The sequence below is a fragment of the Sus scrofa genome, chromosome 6, assembly GCF_000003025.6.
Source record: "Sus scrofa isolate TJ Tabasco breed Duroc chromosome 6, Sscrofa11.1, whole genome shotgun sequence".
Classification (NCBI taxonomy): Eukaryota; Metazoa; Chordata; class Mammalia; order Artiodactyla; family Suidae; genus Sus; species Sus scrofa.
Genome location: NC_010448.4, coordinates 4,618,049 through 4,635,850, shown reverse-complemented (window position 1 = coordinate 4,635,850; position 17,802 = coordinate 4,618,049). Strand labels below are relative to the sequence as shown.

At 51.9% G+C, this 17,802-nt stretch overlaps 1 protein-coding gene across 1 annotated transcript in view; it reads left to right on the top strand.

Moving 5' to 3' along the window:
* The window catches only part of NECAB2 (N-terminal EF-hand calcium binding protein 2), a 42,699-nt gene that overhangs the window by 5,600 nt on the left and 19,297 nt on the right, over positions 1-17,802 (top strand). Inside the window, 5 exon segments of the mRNA XM_021093738.1 lie at positions 2,451-2,559; positions 4,478-4,503; positions 4,664-4,761; positions 15,100-15,142; positions 15,145-15,235. Coding sequence (XP_020949397.1) covers positions 2,451-2,559; positions 4,478-4,503; positions 4,664-4,761; positions 15,100-15,142; positions 15,145-15,235 — 367 coding nt within the window.

The window sequence follows — 17,802 nt, the reverse complement described above, 5'->3', positions numbered from 1 at the left end:
CTTCCCTCATTAGCCGATCTGGGTTCGTTAGGGCTGTGGTGGGACCTTCGAGGGAAATGTCACCAAGCAGCCTTTGTGTGCAGGAGGCCTGGCGGGCCGCCCTGCCTGTTCTGAGTGCAGATGGGATGGAGGTTCCAGGACAGGCAGACGTGACCAGTCAGTCCCACCCACTTCCACGGAGTCCAGCCTTGGCCTCCCCTTTTCCATGGAGGCCTGTGGCTAGGGGTCTTGCCACCAGACCCCGCCCCAGCTTGGGTTGGGAGCATGGACTCAGGAGCCAGGGGGCTTGGATTTGAGCTCCCGCTGTGGGACCTGGGCAAGCCCCATAACCACTCTGTGCCACTCTGCTCTGTCGGGGGGGGGCGGGGGGCGGAAGCGGGGGAGATGCTGAGAGGACTGGATGTGCGAACACGCCGAGCCCGTGGCTCTGCCCCCCCTTCTGCACTCTGGGTCACCATCAGTCCTGCCAGAGGCAACCTGGAAAGTCTCTTTCGCAGAAAAGCCACAACTGAGCGTTTATGTGTTTCACAGCTGGTATCCTGCGCTTTTCATGGTTGGCTTCTGTGCCTGCTTTGTGTGTGAATCGGGTGCAGGGCGGGGGGGTGGTGTTTTGAGGGGATTCTGGTTTTTGAAAGTTAGAAATTCATTCTCTGCCTGTGACATTGAAACCTGAGCCAGGGTGTCGGGAGGCACACTGGCTGCTGCCCCCGCCCATCTTGTGCACATGTGGTCGGGGTCGCCAGAGGGGAGCCACCGCGAGGGCGCAAGGTGTCAGGGTCTCTCTCCCCTGTTGCCCTGCTTGAAGCTCCCGAGCCTTTAAAAAGGGACTTCTGCTCTGGCCCAGGTAGGTCGGCCACATCTGTTTGGGCGGGTGGTGCCCTGGCCCGCCCTCCCCTCCCCCCACAGGCCCTGATGCTCAGCAGCACCTCACTAAGGGGCATTTCTTTCTCATCTGCACTGATGCCACGTGGGCTCTCGAGGGTGTGGATTGCAGACTCGCTGGATGTAATAGAAGGGGGTCTGCCGTTCCCCCCACCAGCTGGGAAACCCCCGGGAAACGCGGGGTGGGACTCGAACTTATTAACAGATCAAGGCCTGTTTACGAGGCTCTCAGACGCATCAGCTGCTGGGAGGGTGTGCTGACTTCCCCCAGCAGCTGCCAAGACCAGAGCCCCACCCCGTCCCTGTGTCTCCACGACGGCGCCCAGAGTTGGGGTGCCAGGAGGATTTTCCCCACCTGCAGCTGGGGACACGGGCCCTGAGAGTGCAGTGACTGGGCTGAGGTCACAGAGCTGGTGGGTGGGTGAGCCCGTAGTGTGCCCAGGCAGTCCCTGGGGCAAAAGGCCGAGGGGGGCTGCCTCCTTCTCACCAGCCCCGGGAAGCTTTCTGGGAACAGGCCTCATGTCCCCACGAACCCTGGTGACAGCCCCTCATGGGCATTGACTTTAAGGTCCCAAGGGGAGGAGCGGGCTCACCCTTCGCCTCGACTTCCACGTCCCCCTGACAGACGTGGCTCCTTTAAGGAGGAGCAGGAAGTGGTCTAAGATCCTTGAGGAGGGGGCAAGGCTGCGGGGGTGGGGTTGGGAGGTGGGTGTTGGGCAGCACTGCCCTGGTGGGAGGAGCAGAGGCCGGAAGCTTGAGGGGTCCACACAGCTCTGCTGGGAGCCTCTCCCTCCCTGACCAGGCTGCCCCCACCCATGAGCCGGTCCCCAGCAGACACTGGCGCCCAGGGTGACGACACGTGGAGGGAGGTGAGTCGGGGGGAAGCCCTAGGACAGGCGGCCTGTGTCCGCTGTGGGCCCTCCCATCCCAAAGCCACAGCCCCGGGCTTGGCACCCGTCCGCTTGTGGTTGGGCATCCCAGGGCCGCATCCGTGGCTTGGTGAGAACTCCCGAGAGCCCCTCGCCACTGCGGGCAGCGGGCTCCCATGGGACCCTGCAAAGGCAGAGTGGGGTGCGGTCATTCCCTCCCTAGAGGCAGGGCCTGGGGGCTGGGCTGGCAATGATGTAAGTGCGGAGATGAGCTGGGCTTTAGGAAGCAAGAGTGGTCACCAGACTGCCTCTGGCAGGTGTGTGCTGTAACCCTTGCCTCCAGGCGGGCAGGGGATGAGGAGAGATTGCCTGGCAGGTGCAGGTCCGCTCCGCTTGTTGACTGCAGGTAGAATGAGGCCCAGCATTTGTGGGTTTGGGGACCGTTTGTAAGTGGGTGTTGGTCCGTGGGTTTGGGAATTAGCTGGCTGAGTCGATCTCTGTGACCTGGAGGCTGCTGGTTCATTTGGGTGAGCGCGGCGAGCACGGACGAGCCCAGCTGGAGTTTATCTGCTAGTTGGGGAATTAGCGGGCGGGTGGGGATGACCTGGCTGGAGTTTCTCTGTTGAGCTGGGAACTGTCTGGATTTGGGGGTGTCCCATCTCGTAGACCAGCTGCTCCCCCTCCCCCCCTTCCTCGCAGATGACGGGAAGTTGTCCTTGGAGGAATTCCAGCTCTTCTTTGCAGACGGCGTCCTCAACGAGAAGGAACTGGAGAATCTCTTCCACACCATCGATGCTGACAACACCAAGTGAGCCAGGAGCCCGGGCTGGAGCAGGGCGCCTCTTCCTTCGCCCCTGTGGCCAGTCTCCACTGTTCCACTCCCCTGGAGGGGCAGGAGACCCCCAAGTCCCCAAACTCGCTCACCCGCAAGTCAGATCTCTTTGGTCCCCACTGGCCAGGGCCATCTGGGCAGTGGACAGATCGATATCGCGTTGGCAAGTGTTTGTGCTGGGCACGCGCGGCCTCGCAGAGAGAGGCCCTGGATTTTGCAGAATATACACAAGATGACAAAGTCGGGGATTAGAGAAATCAGCCCAGTTCTGTCCCCAGTGCCTCATGCTTATCTCCCGCCTTCCTATAAATTCTGTGGTCCTGATCCTTACCGGATCCCAGGGTCAGCTGCTCCTCACCCAGACCTTAACTCTCCTCCTCGGTCCGTGCCTAAGTAATTGCCTTTTCTGCATTCCAGTGAGAACCCTAGTCTGCAGCTCAGTTGACCACACACCCTGGCCTTTACCGATCGCTAAGTCAAGTGCACTGTACACATTGTACTGAAAGGCCCCACCCTTCCCAACTTGAACTTCAGCCTCGCCCTCTCTGTGGGACCCCCAGGCAGGATGAGGGTGGAGCCCCCTTCTCCGCCCCACTCACGTGATGAGGACCTGAGTTCCTGGGGGCTGCTGGGGGCAGATTGCTAAGCTGGCAAAGACAGCCTAGAGAGGGTCTGGATAGGGAGCTGCCACCCGGCCCATAGGCGGGGGACCCAGCATGGGGTGGCCTGGACCAGAGGTGGGGCTGAGTGTTCTGGGAGCCAGGGTGGAGCAGGTGGCCTGGAAAGGCCACTTCAAAGAACCAGCTTCCTGCTGGAGACTCCAGGGGAGGGCTTTGTTTCTGGAGCCAGATGGAGGTTCTGAGCGGTTCCTGCAGCCCCCTGGGGAGCTTGAAAGGGCTAGGCAGGTGCTGCTGGTTTATTCATCCTTATTCGGGCAGCTGGGTCAGGAGATGAGGCACTGGCAGGAGGCTGTGTGATTGCAGGTGGGGTGGGTTTCCCATTAGCGAAGGTCAGAGCTCAGATCTTTTAAATGTTTTCTCTCCGACATTCCCTCCTCGGGATTCTAAATAGGTTTTTCCACCCAAAACAGTCCACCTGACTCAGATTGGTGCAAGGCTACTTTAAGCACAAACAGGCTCCTCTCTGCAGGACTTGTCAGAACCTTTACTACGTGATGCAGTTCAGGGGAACATCTAAGACAGGGCTCACGGAGCCCCCGAACTAGGAGCCTGTGCCCAGAAGCATCTTGTGGAAGCTGGGTTCCCCCAGTACGCTCTTTAGGCCAGGCCATCCTCTCTCAGTGAGGGAACTGGGGCCCAGAAAGGGAAGGTTGGCAGAACTGCGGGAAGACTCAGGTCCCTGGGCACCTACCCCCAGGGCGTGGCACCGCTGCCTCTGGTTCTGAGGCTGCTTTGTGCACCTTCACCAGCTGGGGTGGGCTTCTTGTGCTCAGCCTCCTCCGAGGAAGGACAGGAATAGGGATGTGGGACCCCAGGGCTCAAATGAGGACAAAGAGGGCACCCCCCCACCCCCACCCGCAGACAGAGCCCGGGACCTGGGGCGCGTGTCACATAAGAGTTGTCAACAGTCTAACAGTCACAGGCTGTTGCCCGCCCTTTTCCCAGCCCCTGCCTTGGCCCATCAGCTCACGATGGGAGAGGATCCGGGTGGGTGGCTTGGTGATGGGGTCAGACAGGCGCACAGATGTGGATCCTGCAGCTCCCTCATCTATAAAGCGGGGCTCCGGTGCCTGCTCCAGGATGGAGAGAGGAGGCATGGCAGGTGTTGTGCCAGCTACGCTGGTCTGTCCCTGCTGCGGAGGGTGGGCAGGACGGGGCAGGGTACAGGACAGCCCTGCCTGCCCCTGAGTCCCCCTCTTTCTCTCTCTCTGCAGCCATGTGGACACCAAGGAGCTGTGTGGTAGGTGCCAGGCCCTGTGGGGACCAAGACTTGGGCGTGGTGTGTTGTAGGGGTCGGGGCTGGGGAGGGGCTGTGAACGAGGAGCACAGATGGGATTAGTGGGAGGGTGGGGGGGTGTGATCCTCCTAAGACCCTTGATCTCTGCTTTCCCTTCCCCCAGATTACTTTGTGGACCACATGGGGGACTACGAGGACGTCTTGGCCTCCCTGGAGACCTTGAATCACTCTGTCCTGAAGGCCATGGGCTACACCAAGGAGGTCAGCGGGTGCGGGGGCTGGTTTGGGTCTCCGTTTCCCCAGAGCATCCTTGTCCGAGCGTGCCTGGGTTTGTGACGACTCTGGCTCTGAGGTGGCTTTTCTTGGGGCTCTGAGAGGGAGTGAGGTAAACTGTGAAGTGAGTGGAGCAGCTTGGCGAATGGCCCTGTCCCACCGTGTCTGTTTGGGAGCTTGATCCCAGGGTGGGGGTCCTAGGAAGGGAGCAGCAGCCATCGCATTGAGCTCCCCAGGGTCCTTGGACAGGGGTCAGATCTGACCATCCTGTGCCTTGTCCAGCGGGGTTACAGGTGGGGCGGGAGAGGGGTGGATTCGAGCATCTCAGCTTGACTGGGAACCTGAGGATGACTGGGTTGAGAGGTGGCTTCAGAGTCTGTTCCCACGGGCCTGTCACCTCCTTGTTGGCCTGTATGCCCTGAGGAGGGCAGAAGGCAGGGAGAGGGGCAGGTGTGGGCTGGACATCATTGAGCCTTTGCCATTGTAGCTCAGAGGGGCTTAAACAGCACCCCGCCCCAGCTCATTTCCCACCTCTGGGTCTGGACCCGCACTGGGCTGGCACTGCTGGAGGGCGTGGTTGGGGGGCATTCCTCCTCTGTATCCACAGAGAAGAGGTACAGTGGATTTCCAGGGGCTGTGCCGCCCAGGATTAAAGGCTCATTTTAATCCCCATGGCAACCCCTTGGGTAGTGACCATCACTCTCCCACCCCCCGTAGCTATGGAAACGGACGCTCCGAAAGGTGACTGCTGCTGAGTCATAGCCAGACAGCATAGCTTGCTGCTGACATAGGAGGGGAAACTGAGTCAGGGGCCTTGCAGAAGGTGTGGAGCTGGGGGCCTGGAGTGGGGGCAGCCGCTTGGGTGCGCTGACCAGGGCATGTAGGGAGGGAGCGGGGTGCTGGCCACGTGGTAGGGACACATGATGCCCAAGGGCATGCAGCCTACCCGGGCTGTGGGAGCTCAGAAAAGGCCAGATCCACCTGCTGGTTGAGGCCAGCAAGCTCAGTCAGACCTGGCTGAAGGACCCCCACTCAGTCAGTTCTCTTTCTGAGCCTCAGTTTCTCCATCTGTGGAATGGGAACATTCACCTTAAGAGTCCTTACCAGGACTAAGCCAAGTAAGAGGTCTCTAAGCTGCTTAGCACAGGGCCCAGTGCAGAGCAGGGGTGAGTGTTCATTTTGATCATTAGGCTCCTATTGTATGCTCAGACAAAGCAAAGATCAATTCTGTATTTTTTTTTTTTTTCAAATGCTCCTCGGTTCCTGCTTTGCCAGGTTTTAAAGAATCCCTTTCTTCCCAGGGATCCAAAAGCAGCCGGACCTAAACCTGAGCCTCCACTAACTCCTGTTTCTATAAAGTATGTTTTAACATCGTGGGAGACCAGTTCCCTTTCAGTGTTTCTCCTTGGACACTCTTTGATATCCTGCAGGATCAAGCTGGGCGATGGTTTAGAGGGGAGCATGGAAAGACCCCGAACTGCGGAACCCCTGCACAGACAGGCTGTCAGCCCCACCTCTCTTCCTCACGGGCTGTGTGTTGCATCAGTCCACGTGGGACAGCTTGCCGTTGCAACCACTGCCTCAGTTTTCTCACCTGCGAATAGGGCCACTGCCCAGCACTGTGGTCAGGGCATTAATAACAGGTGTACCTGTTTCTTGGGCTTTGGTCGTAACTGTTCAGAGACACAACACAGGTCTCCATCAGGGAGAGGATTTTAACACCTACCGGTACACCTTAGAGCCCTTTGGGGGATTTTTTGCTGCGGAAATCGTGCAGTCTTTGACCCATGCTTGGTGGCAGGGGCAGCAATGGTCGATTGTCACAGCAGTGACTGGCATTTCTCTTCCTGGCGTGTTTCCTAACCAGTTTTTTTTTGGAGAAGTGCAGCTGGTTGATGAGTTCACGTACTTCTCTTGCATCCATTGACTTTGAGCTTGACCCGTTCGCTCTTACTGGGAGGCGGTCCTAGGGGACCTGTTAACTAGCGTAGTTAGCATCTTTTTTCCAACATGGGCTCCTCCTTTTTCTGCGTGTCCTGTGTGTCCCCTGCCCCACGCCAATTCTCAAACATTGTAACTGCGCTACGTCAGGCCTCTTGTTTTGCTCCTGATTTGTTCAAATGCATCTCTCGTAATTTCTCCACTAATTATAATACTAATACCAGCTCTTATTTTAGAATCCTCTTCAGCCAGCTAAAAAATATTTTTGCATTCTCGTCATTGCATTTGGCCTTAGAGGGTGGTAGTGAATTTTTTCCAAATGCCTTTTTGCTGTTTTTCAGGGATCATATGATTTTTTTTTCCCCTAAGCTATTGATGGGGTGGATTCTATTATTAGATTCCCTCCTATTGAACAGTCCTTAGCTCCCTGTGATAAATCCTAATTGGCGCATCATTCTCTTACCACGCTGCCGCATCCCTGTCACTAGCTGAGTGTTTTGTTTTCTCTCTGTCTCTATCAGGAACTGAGATTGGATGTTACTTTGGGAGTGAATTGTAGGTGGCTTTGAATATTTTCTGTGTGTGAATCAGCTGTTCAACCTTAGACTCATTTTTCTGTTCAAAAATAGAATGAATCCATAGGCTTGCGTTGAGGTCCTAAACTGGGGAGGGGGTTATTTTAATAGTGATTTTTAAAGTCCATCCTAATTTTCATTAAGTTCAGTTTAGTACATTTTTAAACAAAACTGCCATGAACATGTTCAATTTTATGATCAATTATAATATATTCTTATTTAAAAAAATTCTGAAACATTGAAACAAAACAGACACATAATGCAGATTAATTCAATAAAAACCTGCTGGTCTAGCTCAGGTCTTGATTTAATTTTTGTGCTATTTGGCTACATTTAAACTTCGATTTGACAGTTTTTTGGCCTGTTTTAATTACTTGTTCCTCATAACAAGCCCCTGACACATGTATTTAAATTTCGTTGATACAGTACGTTTTCTCCAGTATTTAGAGTTTTTATTATTATTTCCTACCTCCTATTTCCTTAGGTTTATTGGTGTTGCTATACTTTGTGTGTGTAATGGGATGCTTAAATTTTGGGAGCTAATACAGTTTGAAATTTTAGAAACTCATCTTTGAATGATACTTTCACTCGATAGGTTTTTTTTCTTTTTTTGAAGTATGGTTAGTTATGCCCATTCGTTCTGGACATCACATGGACTCAGGCATATATATGTGTGTGTGTGTGTGTGTATACACATTCTTTATTGATACTCTTTTCCATCATGGTCTATCCAGGAGACTGGATGTAGTTCCCTGTGCTGTACAGTCGGACCTCTTTGCTTCTTCATTCTAAATGGAATAGTTTGCATCTACTAACCCCAAACTCCCCGTCCATCCACTCCCTCCACCTTCCCCCTTGGTAGCCACAAGTCTGTTCTCTGTGTCTGAGCCTGTCTCTGTTTTGTAGGTTCATTTGTGCCGCATATTAGATTCCACATAGAAGTGATAGCATATGGTATCTGTCTTTCTCTTCCTGACTTACTTCCCTTAGTATGAGAGTCTCTGATTGCATCTGTGTTGCTGCCAGTAGCATTGTTTTGTTGTCTTATTGCTGAGTAGTATTCCATTGTATATATGTAGCACATCTTCTTAATCCAGTTCTCTGTCGATGGACATTTAGGTTGTTTCCGTGTCTTGGCTATTGTGAATAGGGCTGCAATGAACACCGGGGTGCATGTATCTCTTTGAATTATGATTTTGTCTGGATATATGCCCGGGAGTGGGTCTGCTGGATTATATGGTGGTTCTGTATTCGGTTTCTTGAGGCATTTCCACAATGTTTTCCATCGTAGCTGCACCAATTTACTTTCACACCAGCAGTGTTCGGAGGGTTGCCTTTTCTCCACACCCTCTCCAGGATTTGGTTTTTGTAGACTTGTTAATGATGGCCATTCTAACCAGTGTGAGCTGATACCTCATTGCAGTTTTGATTTGCATTTCTTGAATAATTAGTGATGTTGAGCCTTGTTTCATGTGCCTGCTTGCCACCGTATGTTTTCTTTAGAGAAATATCTATTTAGGTCTTCGGCCCATTTTTTGATTAGGTTTTTTTATTATTATTGTTGTTGAGTTGTATGAGTTGTTTGCACATTTTAGAGATGAAGCCCTTGTCAGTTGCATTGTTTGCAGCTGTTTTCTCCCAGTCTGTAGGTTGTCTTTGCCTTTTGTCTATGGTTTCCTATGCTGTGCAAAAGCATGTCAGTTTGATTAGGTCCCATTGGCTTATTTTTGGTTTTATTTCTGTTGCCTTGGGAGACTGACCTAAGAAAACATCTGTACAGTGAATGCCAGAGAATGTTTTGCCATTGTTCTCTTCTAGAAGTTTGATGGTGTCTTGTCTTCTGTTTAAGTCTTTAAGCCATTTTGCGTTTATTTTTGTGCACGGTATGAGGGTGTGTTCTCCTTTCGTTGATGGACATGGAGCTGTCCAATTTTCCCAGAACCACTTGCTGGAGAGACTGTCTTTCCCATTTCATATTCTTGCCTCCTTTGTCGAAGATTAATTGACCATACATATCTGGGTTTATTTCTGGTCGGTCTCTTCTGTTTCATTGTTCTGGATATATGTTTTTATACCAATACCACACAATCTTTTGATTGCTGTCGCTTTGTAAAATTGCCTGAAGTCTGGGAGAATTATGCCTCCTGCTTTGTTTTTTTTTTTTTTTTTTCTTTTTTTTTTTTTCCTTCAGGATTGCTTTGACAGTTCTGGGTCTTTTATGGTTCCATATAAATTTTTGGATTGTTTGTTCTAGTTCTGTGAAAAATATCATGGGTAGTTTGATAGGGATTGCATTAGAGCTGTAGATTGCTCTGGGTAGGATGGCCATTTTAATAATATTAATTCTTCCAATCCGAGAGCATGGAATATCTTTCCATGTCAATCCAAATTCAATCCCCTTGAGTTTCCTTGATTAATGTTTTACAGTTCTCAGTATGTAAGTCTTTCACCTCCTTGGTCAGGTTTATTCCTAGGTATTTTATTTTTTGGTGCAATTTTAAAAAGTATTGTTTTTCTATTTTCTATTATTTCATTATTAGTAGACAGAAATACAACCAACTTCTGAATGTTAATCTTGTATCCTGCTGCTTTGCTACAATTGTTGATCAGATCAAGTAGTTTATATATGGAGTCCTTAGGGTTTTCTATATATGGTGTCATGTCATGTGCATACAGTGAAAATTTTACCTCTTCCCTTCCAATTTGGATCCCTTTGATTGATTGATTGATCGATTGATTGATTTTTGTCTTTTTGCCATTTCTTGGGCCGCTCCCGCGGCATATGGAGGTTCCCAGGCTAGGGGTCGAATTGGAGCTGTAGCCGCCAGCCTACGCCAGAACCACAGCAATGCGGGATCCGAGCCGCGTCTGCGACCTACACCACAGCTCATGACAACACCTGATCATTAACCCACTGAGCAAGGCCAGGGATTGACCCCGCAACCTCATGGTTCCTAGTCGGATTCGTTAACCACTGCGCCACAACGGGAACTCCGCCCTTTTATTTTTTTAAATTTATTATTATTATTATTTTTTGTCTGATCACTCTGGCTAGGACTTCCAATACTATGCTAAATAAAAGTGGTAAGAGTGAGCCTTCTTGTTTCGGATTTTAGTGGGAAGGCTTCCAGCCTTAATGTTGATTCTTCCATTGAGTATTTAATTGGCTGTGGGTTTGGCATAAATGGCGATAAAGGCATCATTTTAAGTATTCTTACCTAAATTTGTATATTGTTCCTCTTTTGAGGCATGTTAGGTTTTTCAGGGTTTTTGTTATTATTGGATAACACTAGCCTTGGAACATAAACACTTGTCTACATCTTGCATTGTTTCTTAGGGATAGATTATCAAAAGTGGAGAATTACTAGGTCAAGGAATACAGCAGTGTGAGGCTTTTGGAGTAAAGCAGAATTGCTTTAAAAAGTGCTTATATCCATCCGGTCCCTCTGTAGCCATACTTAGAGCAATATCCTCTCGCATTGCACAAAGATTTAATAATGCCAAGGATTTAATGTCATGTCCTTGTAATGCATTATGTCTTTTGTCACTTTTTCTTACCCCTCTTATGTAATACTTTCCCATTTCACTTCTGCCTTGATCGTGATATTGCAACTTGTCCTAGGCATTCAGTCAAATTTGGTAGCAGAAGCTTTGCACCGGCTTTTCTTTGCAAATCCTTTGGTGCTGCTTTGCTTATGCCTCCAGATGGATCTCGTTTAATCAAATCTGGGACTGTGTCTTTACATGGGGCAATTATTTCGTAATTATGATCTCTCTGGCCTGGCTGCTGTCAGAATCTTTGATGCTTCCTGTTTTTTTCATGATCCTTTGTCTTTTTTGACATTTTGCCTTTTGATGGTCTGCTTTGTTTATAGCCTTATGATTTCACAGGTGAATCATCTAGCTGTCACTTCAGTAGGCATTTTGGAAAGATGCATCGGTAACACTCTGAATCCTGTTTTTATACCGGCTCATAAAAAAACAGTTTCTGTTCCCTATTGTGAAATTACAGCATGTTTTGAGATGATTGGCTACTTTTCTGTACTTTGACAGTCTTTATGGACCTAATCCAAAGTCAGTCAAATTTAACTCTCTGCGGTTCTTATTTCCTGACCTCTGTAACCTCGATCTTATGTTTGTATACATTTACTTATTCATTTCCTGCCCCGCAGCACATGGAAGTTCCCAGGCTAGGGCCTGAATCCAAGACGCAGCTGCGACCTCCGTCACAGCGGCAACAACACCAATCCTTAACCCACTGCGCTGGGCCGGGCATTGAACCTGCGTCCTAGTGCTCCAGAGATGCTGCCGATCCTGTTGTGTCACAGCGGGACCTCCCTGAATTTTAATTTTCATGATCACCGCCCATTTTTTTTCACAACATCTGTATTCTAGAATTTTGTTCTCTGCTTCAGACCTAGACGATTTGGGAGAAGTTCCTAGGCCTTAAAGGTGCTTCTTTTCTGGGAAACCTGGAGGGATGTGCAGATTTCTGAAGATCTGTCTCTTACCTGCCTATGAATGACTTGTCCACGTAACGCAGAATCCCTCCGTCTGGAATCTGTGGAGCTGGCCTCTTGGCGGAGGCATTGGTGGTAGTGGAGGACCAAACTGCAAAAGGTGCATTTTTACTCTTTGGAAAATCACTCGTTTTGTTTTGTTTTTTAATTCAGCTAACCAGTTACGCGTATCGATCCCTGACCACTGCATCTTGAGTCCCTTATATCAGGAGGCTTCTAACACACTTAACGCCAGCTCATTTTTCTGCTCCATGGCTTCTGGCAGCCTTTATCTTATTCTTTTTTTTTTTTTTTTTTTAAACTCTGTTCTCTCTTGTTCTTTCTGAGCCATTTGTCCAGAGCCCGCTCATCACCAGACTGAGTTCAGCTGTCTGCTAGGAAGGAGAATCCATCACCGCAGTGCCTTAGGCTTCCAGAGCCTGGTGGGCTTGGTCCTTTCATCTCCTGGTCTGCCCACTGGCATGGGAGGTGCACACTGCCCGTCTGTGCACCCATCCTCTCGGCGTCTCTCCACCCCCGACCCGGATTTCCCTGCTTCCCACCCTTGCCTCCATTTCTCAGACTCTCTGTCTCTAGCTGAGGTTCCCTTGTGCAATTATCTCTAATTAATTCCCAGTCAGAGTGATGGATGGTTTAATTTTCTTTGCTTGAGAGCCCTGTTCCCCATCGCCCTGCCAGGGACTAGGCAGAATTCCAGGTGCCAGGGAAGATGGCTGGGCAGGGGGCAGAGGGGTGGTCCTGGCAGAGGAGGTGCTGAGAGCAGCCAGGCCGGAGGGACCAGGTCCCCAGCACGGCATCATTTGATCATTATCATCTGGGAGTGACCTGGCCAAGCCACAGTCTTCTCCCTTCCACTGTAAAGTCCTCCGAATCCAGAGGAACCTCATCTGGCTCCAGAAATGTCTTTGCTGCTGACTCTTGACAAAAGGGGACATTGTCTTGCACCACAGAGCGAAATTCATGGAACACCCTCTTCATCTAATCCCCCGAGGTCCTCCTCTCGTGACTGCTCAGCCTCCCTCTCTTTCCACTCGGGCTCCCCTTCCATCCCTGCCGCTGGGAACTGAGTCTCGGGAACTTTCTTTGGGAAGACAGTCACATCTCTTCTAGTGCTTTCAATTCTCTTCTGCCGTTTCTCTGAGTAGCAGCACGAGGCCCAGACCCCAAAGAATCCACTGGGTTTTTTTGAAGGCAAAAAATGTGTATTGATATAGGGGACATACAGAACATTCAGGAGGGGCAGGCTTCCCTTAACAAGAGAGACCGGGTCTCGCCATGTGGCCCAAGCTGGAGCGCAGTGGGTATTCACGGGTGTGCTCCCTCTGCTCATCCACTCAGAGGCTTGACCGACTGTTTCTGACCTGGGGCGGATCACCCCTCCTTGGGCAACCATGGTCCCCCACTCCCAGGAGGTCACCATGTTGATGCCGAAATGAAGGCCCAGGGCACTGCAGCCCAGAACTCCTGGGCTTGAGTGGTCCTCCTGCTTCCGTGTAGTCCAAGGAGCTGGGCCTGCAGGCGTGCACCACCACACCCAGCCCAGAGAACCCACCTTGGAGGAGGAAGGACGGAGAGGAGGTTGCGAATGCTTCTTCCCTAATACTTGGTCTCTGTCCCCAACTGCATGGAGACCACCCCCATCACGCTCCTCTTCATAGCTGTCGCCACCATCATCAGCGTCATAACCATCCCCACCATCTTCATCACATCCCCACCATCACCTTCATCACCACCACCTTCATCACCGTCCCCACCGTCACCTTCATCTTCATAATCATCACCACCATCATCAGCGTCCTCATAACCATCACCCTCATCTTCATCACCATCCCCACCTTCATCATCCTCATCACCTTCATGACTATCCCCACCACCATCATCTTCATCACCACCATCATCATCTTCATCCCCACCATCATCACTGTCCCCGCCGTCACCTTCATCTTCATCACCATCAGCACCTTCATCACCACCATCATCATAGCCATTGCCACTGTCATCATTGTCTTCATAACCATCCCCACCATCTTCATCACCATCCCCACCATCACCTTCATCACCACCACCTTCATCACCGTCCCGTCACCTTCATCTTCATAATCATCACCACCATCATCAGCGTCCTCATCACCATCCCCACCATCATCATCCTCATCACCATGACTATCCCCACCATCATCTTATCCCCACCTTCATCACTGTCCCTGCTGTCACATTCATCTTCATCACCATCAGCACCTTCATCACCACCATCTTCATCACCATCGCTACCACCACCATCAGCACCACCATCACCATCAGCACCACCATCCTCATAGCCATTGCCACTGTCATCATTGTCTTCATAACCATCCCCTTCATCACCACCACCTTCATCACCGTCCCCACCATCACCTTCATCTTCATATCATCACCACCATCATCATCGTCCTCATCACCATCCCCACCATCTTCATCACCATCCCACTTCATCACGTCCCACCATCATCATCCTCATCACCTTCATGACTATCCCCACCACCATTATCTTCATCCCCACCTTCATCTTCATCACCACCAGCACCTTCATCACCACCATCATCATCACCATCGCTACCACTATCATCTTCATCACCATCAGCATCCCCATCCCCACCTTCATCTTCATAATCATCACCACCATCATCATCGTCCTCATAACCATCCCCACCATCTTCATCACCATCTCCACCTTCATCACCGTCCCCACCATCATCTTCATCACCACCGTCATCACTGTCCCCACCGTCACCTTCATCACCATCAGCACCTTCATCACCACCATCATCATCACCATCGCTATCACCATCAGCACCATCATCTTTATCACCATCAGCACCACCATCCTCATAGCCATTGCCACTGTCATCATTGTCTTCACAACCATCACCACTACCAGCTACATCATCACCACCATGACCACCGTCTTCTTCACCACCATCTTCATCATCACAGCTACTGCACCTGGAGTATTTGCTGTGTGACAGACACAACTGTAGGTAACATTGTGCCGTTCAGTCCTCACTACAGCCTTGAGAGATAGTTACGACTGTGGTCATAGAAGTCACAGAGCCAGTAAGTGAGGAAGCCAGGGCTCACACCTTGGTGTCCGAGTCCATAGCCCCTACCTTCACGCAGGAGCCCTTAGGGGTCCCCAGTCCACGGCAAAGCAGAGACACTGATCCCCAGTGTCCCCCCAACTCTGTACCAGGTCTCCACCCTCATTCCCTCCCAACCCCTTTCCTCTCTGTGCTGCTTCTCTTTCCTCCCAGGTGTATGAGGGGGGAAGCAACGTGGACCAGTTTGTGACTCGCTTCCTCTAAAGGAGACGGCCAATCAGATCCAGTCCCTGCTGAGCTCGGTGGAAAGCGCGGTGGAGGCCATCGAAGAGCAGACCAGCCAGATCCGGTGCGTTGATGGGACCTCGAGGGGTCCTGTGGGAGTGGGCCGTGTATGTGCTCACCTGCTGCTTGGTGGGGGCCCTGGGAGCTGGGTGACCTTGGGCAAGCTGCTGCGCGTCTCTGTGCCTCCACTTCTCCAGCTGTGGAATGGGGACATTGTATACCTACCTCCGCATAAAGTCATGACAAGTTCCTAGACTCTCATCACTTTTGCCACATCCCTGTATTGCTCACATTATTGTTTACCTAAAACCATCCTATTGTTTGACTCATTTTTTAAAAACTGGGAATAAATAAAGGAAGCCGTACTGGTGATTACCGTACCTGGAAAACAGAGCGTTCCTGATGTGGGGCAGCGGGTTAAGGATCCAGTGTTGTCTCTGAGGCAGCGCAGGTTCAATCCCCAGCCCAGCCCAGTGGGTTAAGGATTTGGCGTTGCCGTAGTCGGAGGTTCAATCCCTGGCTTGGGTGGATTCAGATTCAATCCCTCGTTTGGGAACTTCCATATGCCGTGGGTGCAGCCATTTAAGGAAAAGGGGAAAAAAAAAAAAAAAACTGGTGTCACATGCTGTGAGTGATGCATGGTGCTTGCAGTCACCTTGGATCCTGAAGCCTGCTCCTTTTTGTCAAAATAGAGAGGCTGTGAGATTGTAGCTGGTGTGGAAAAGAGTAACATGGAGTCGTGGCGCAAAAAGGTGAAGCAGCAGTGAGAGGATGGGTTTTCTCATAATGTTGCTTAGTGTTATTTATAGTCTTGTTTCCAGGTCCTTAAAGCTGGGGAAAAGCACCCAGGATCCCTCCTCTTTAGGGGTGGGGGCCCTGTTGAGGCGGTGAGCCTGGGGTCCAGAGGGGAGCAGTCTTCTTCCAGCTCAGCAGGGCCAGCCCTTGGGGACTGCAGGCAGGCCCTCCTAGTTGTCCCGAGTTGAGGCCAGCTCCGCTGTGCCTTTTGTTCCCAGAACAGCTGATGTGCCCAGAGGGAGGGAGAAATAAAGGAAGAGAAGCAGGAGAGAGCAACCTGAGCGAGGACAGGTGCCCTGGTGTTCCGAGCCGAGCCTCGAACTGCTGCCGCAGCCGTGGGTTTCCCAGGCAAAAGCCCGGTGCGGCGGGATGTTGGTTGCTGGGGGTGGGGGTCTGGGCCTCTGTTTTGGGTTGGCGGGGCCCTGGGTCCCAGTCAGATGTGATTCGCAAGGCTGCTCGATGACACTGTTCCAACAGTGCACCTGCTCTGAGCATCTGCAGCCTCATTGCCTTGGAAATGGGCAGTGCAGATTCCCGGGCTGTGCCGGCTGGATTCGGGTCCCTGGGAGCTGAGCCCAGGACTCTGCATCCGCGATCCGTCATGTGATTCTGAGGGTCGCTAGGGTTAACAGCCACAGCTCTGGAAGCTGTCACTTCGATTTCCTTCATTTTCTTGTCACTCTCGTGATTAAAAGACTTGCCGGTTCTATCCTGCCGCAGAGCAGATAAGACCGCTGTGTGATTTTCATGGCTGATTTCCTGCACTGTGCCAGTTCTGTTACTTGCCAGTGGTTACGCCTCCCCACCCCCCCTTGGGGGACCTTACTTGGGGACGTTGGTGGCAGCAGTGGCACGCCGCAATGGGGTGACACATCTGCTTCACACGCACCTCCACCTCCAGCCGCCCAAATCTCAGCTATTTTGGCTCCCAGCTGCAGGCCCCCTGGGCCTCCTGTATTCTAGCCCTGGGGAGGTTGGGATCCAGGCAGAGCCACTGGTTCAGACCCTGCCACCCTGGGGGCCCCCCACGGCACCTGCTCATGGTCTGAAGGTCACATTTGATTTGCTGCTGGCTTGTGGAGTGACCAGGATTGACGCATCAAAGACCCTGCCAGCCTTTCTCCTCCCACGGGGAAGTGGGGTTGGCCCTCTACAGTGCAGGGGGCTGCTGGCCCCCTGCAGAGGTGGCAGGGGGTGCTTCTGGTTCATGGGAGACAAGTTCCAGAACATACCCAGGCAGCTGCCCAAAGACAAGAGGGCTGGGGCCAGGCCTGCTGGCCGTACACAGAAGAGTGTGTATGTGTCCTGTGGATACGTGGGTCTTTGTGTATTTGTGTGTCTCTGGTGAGTTTTTCAGCATCCCTTTGCACATGGGGGTCCGAGCTTTCTCTTAAGCATGTGTCAAGTCCCTGCTATGTGCCAGGCATGGTGGTGGGCCGTGTGTGTGCCAGGGCATGCCAGGGCCATGCCGTGTGTGCTCGTCAGTGTCCAGGCGGGGCTGTAGTGCAGGAGATGGGGCCACGTTGAGGTCAGGATCACGTTTTTCCGCCCTGTTAGCTGCCTGCTCTCGACTGTGTCTTAGGGCTTCATTCTGTGGGGAGGGTCATTAGCAAACCCAGACCCCCGCCCCAGAGGGCACAGGACACCGAATCAGCTCCTGGCAGGGTCACGGAGGGGCAGCCGTGAGTCACGGGGAGGGTGGAGGCTTGGCTCAGCCCCGCGCCAGCCCTGGACCCGAGCTTCCTGGGGGAGACAGCCTGGGTTCCTAGCATGGATTCAAGTTCGAATCCAACCCTGCCCCGCTAGCAGTGTGGCCTTGGCCTCTGGGCCTCGTGT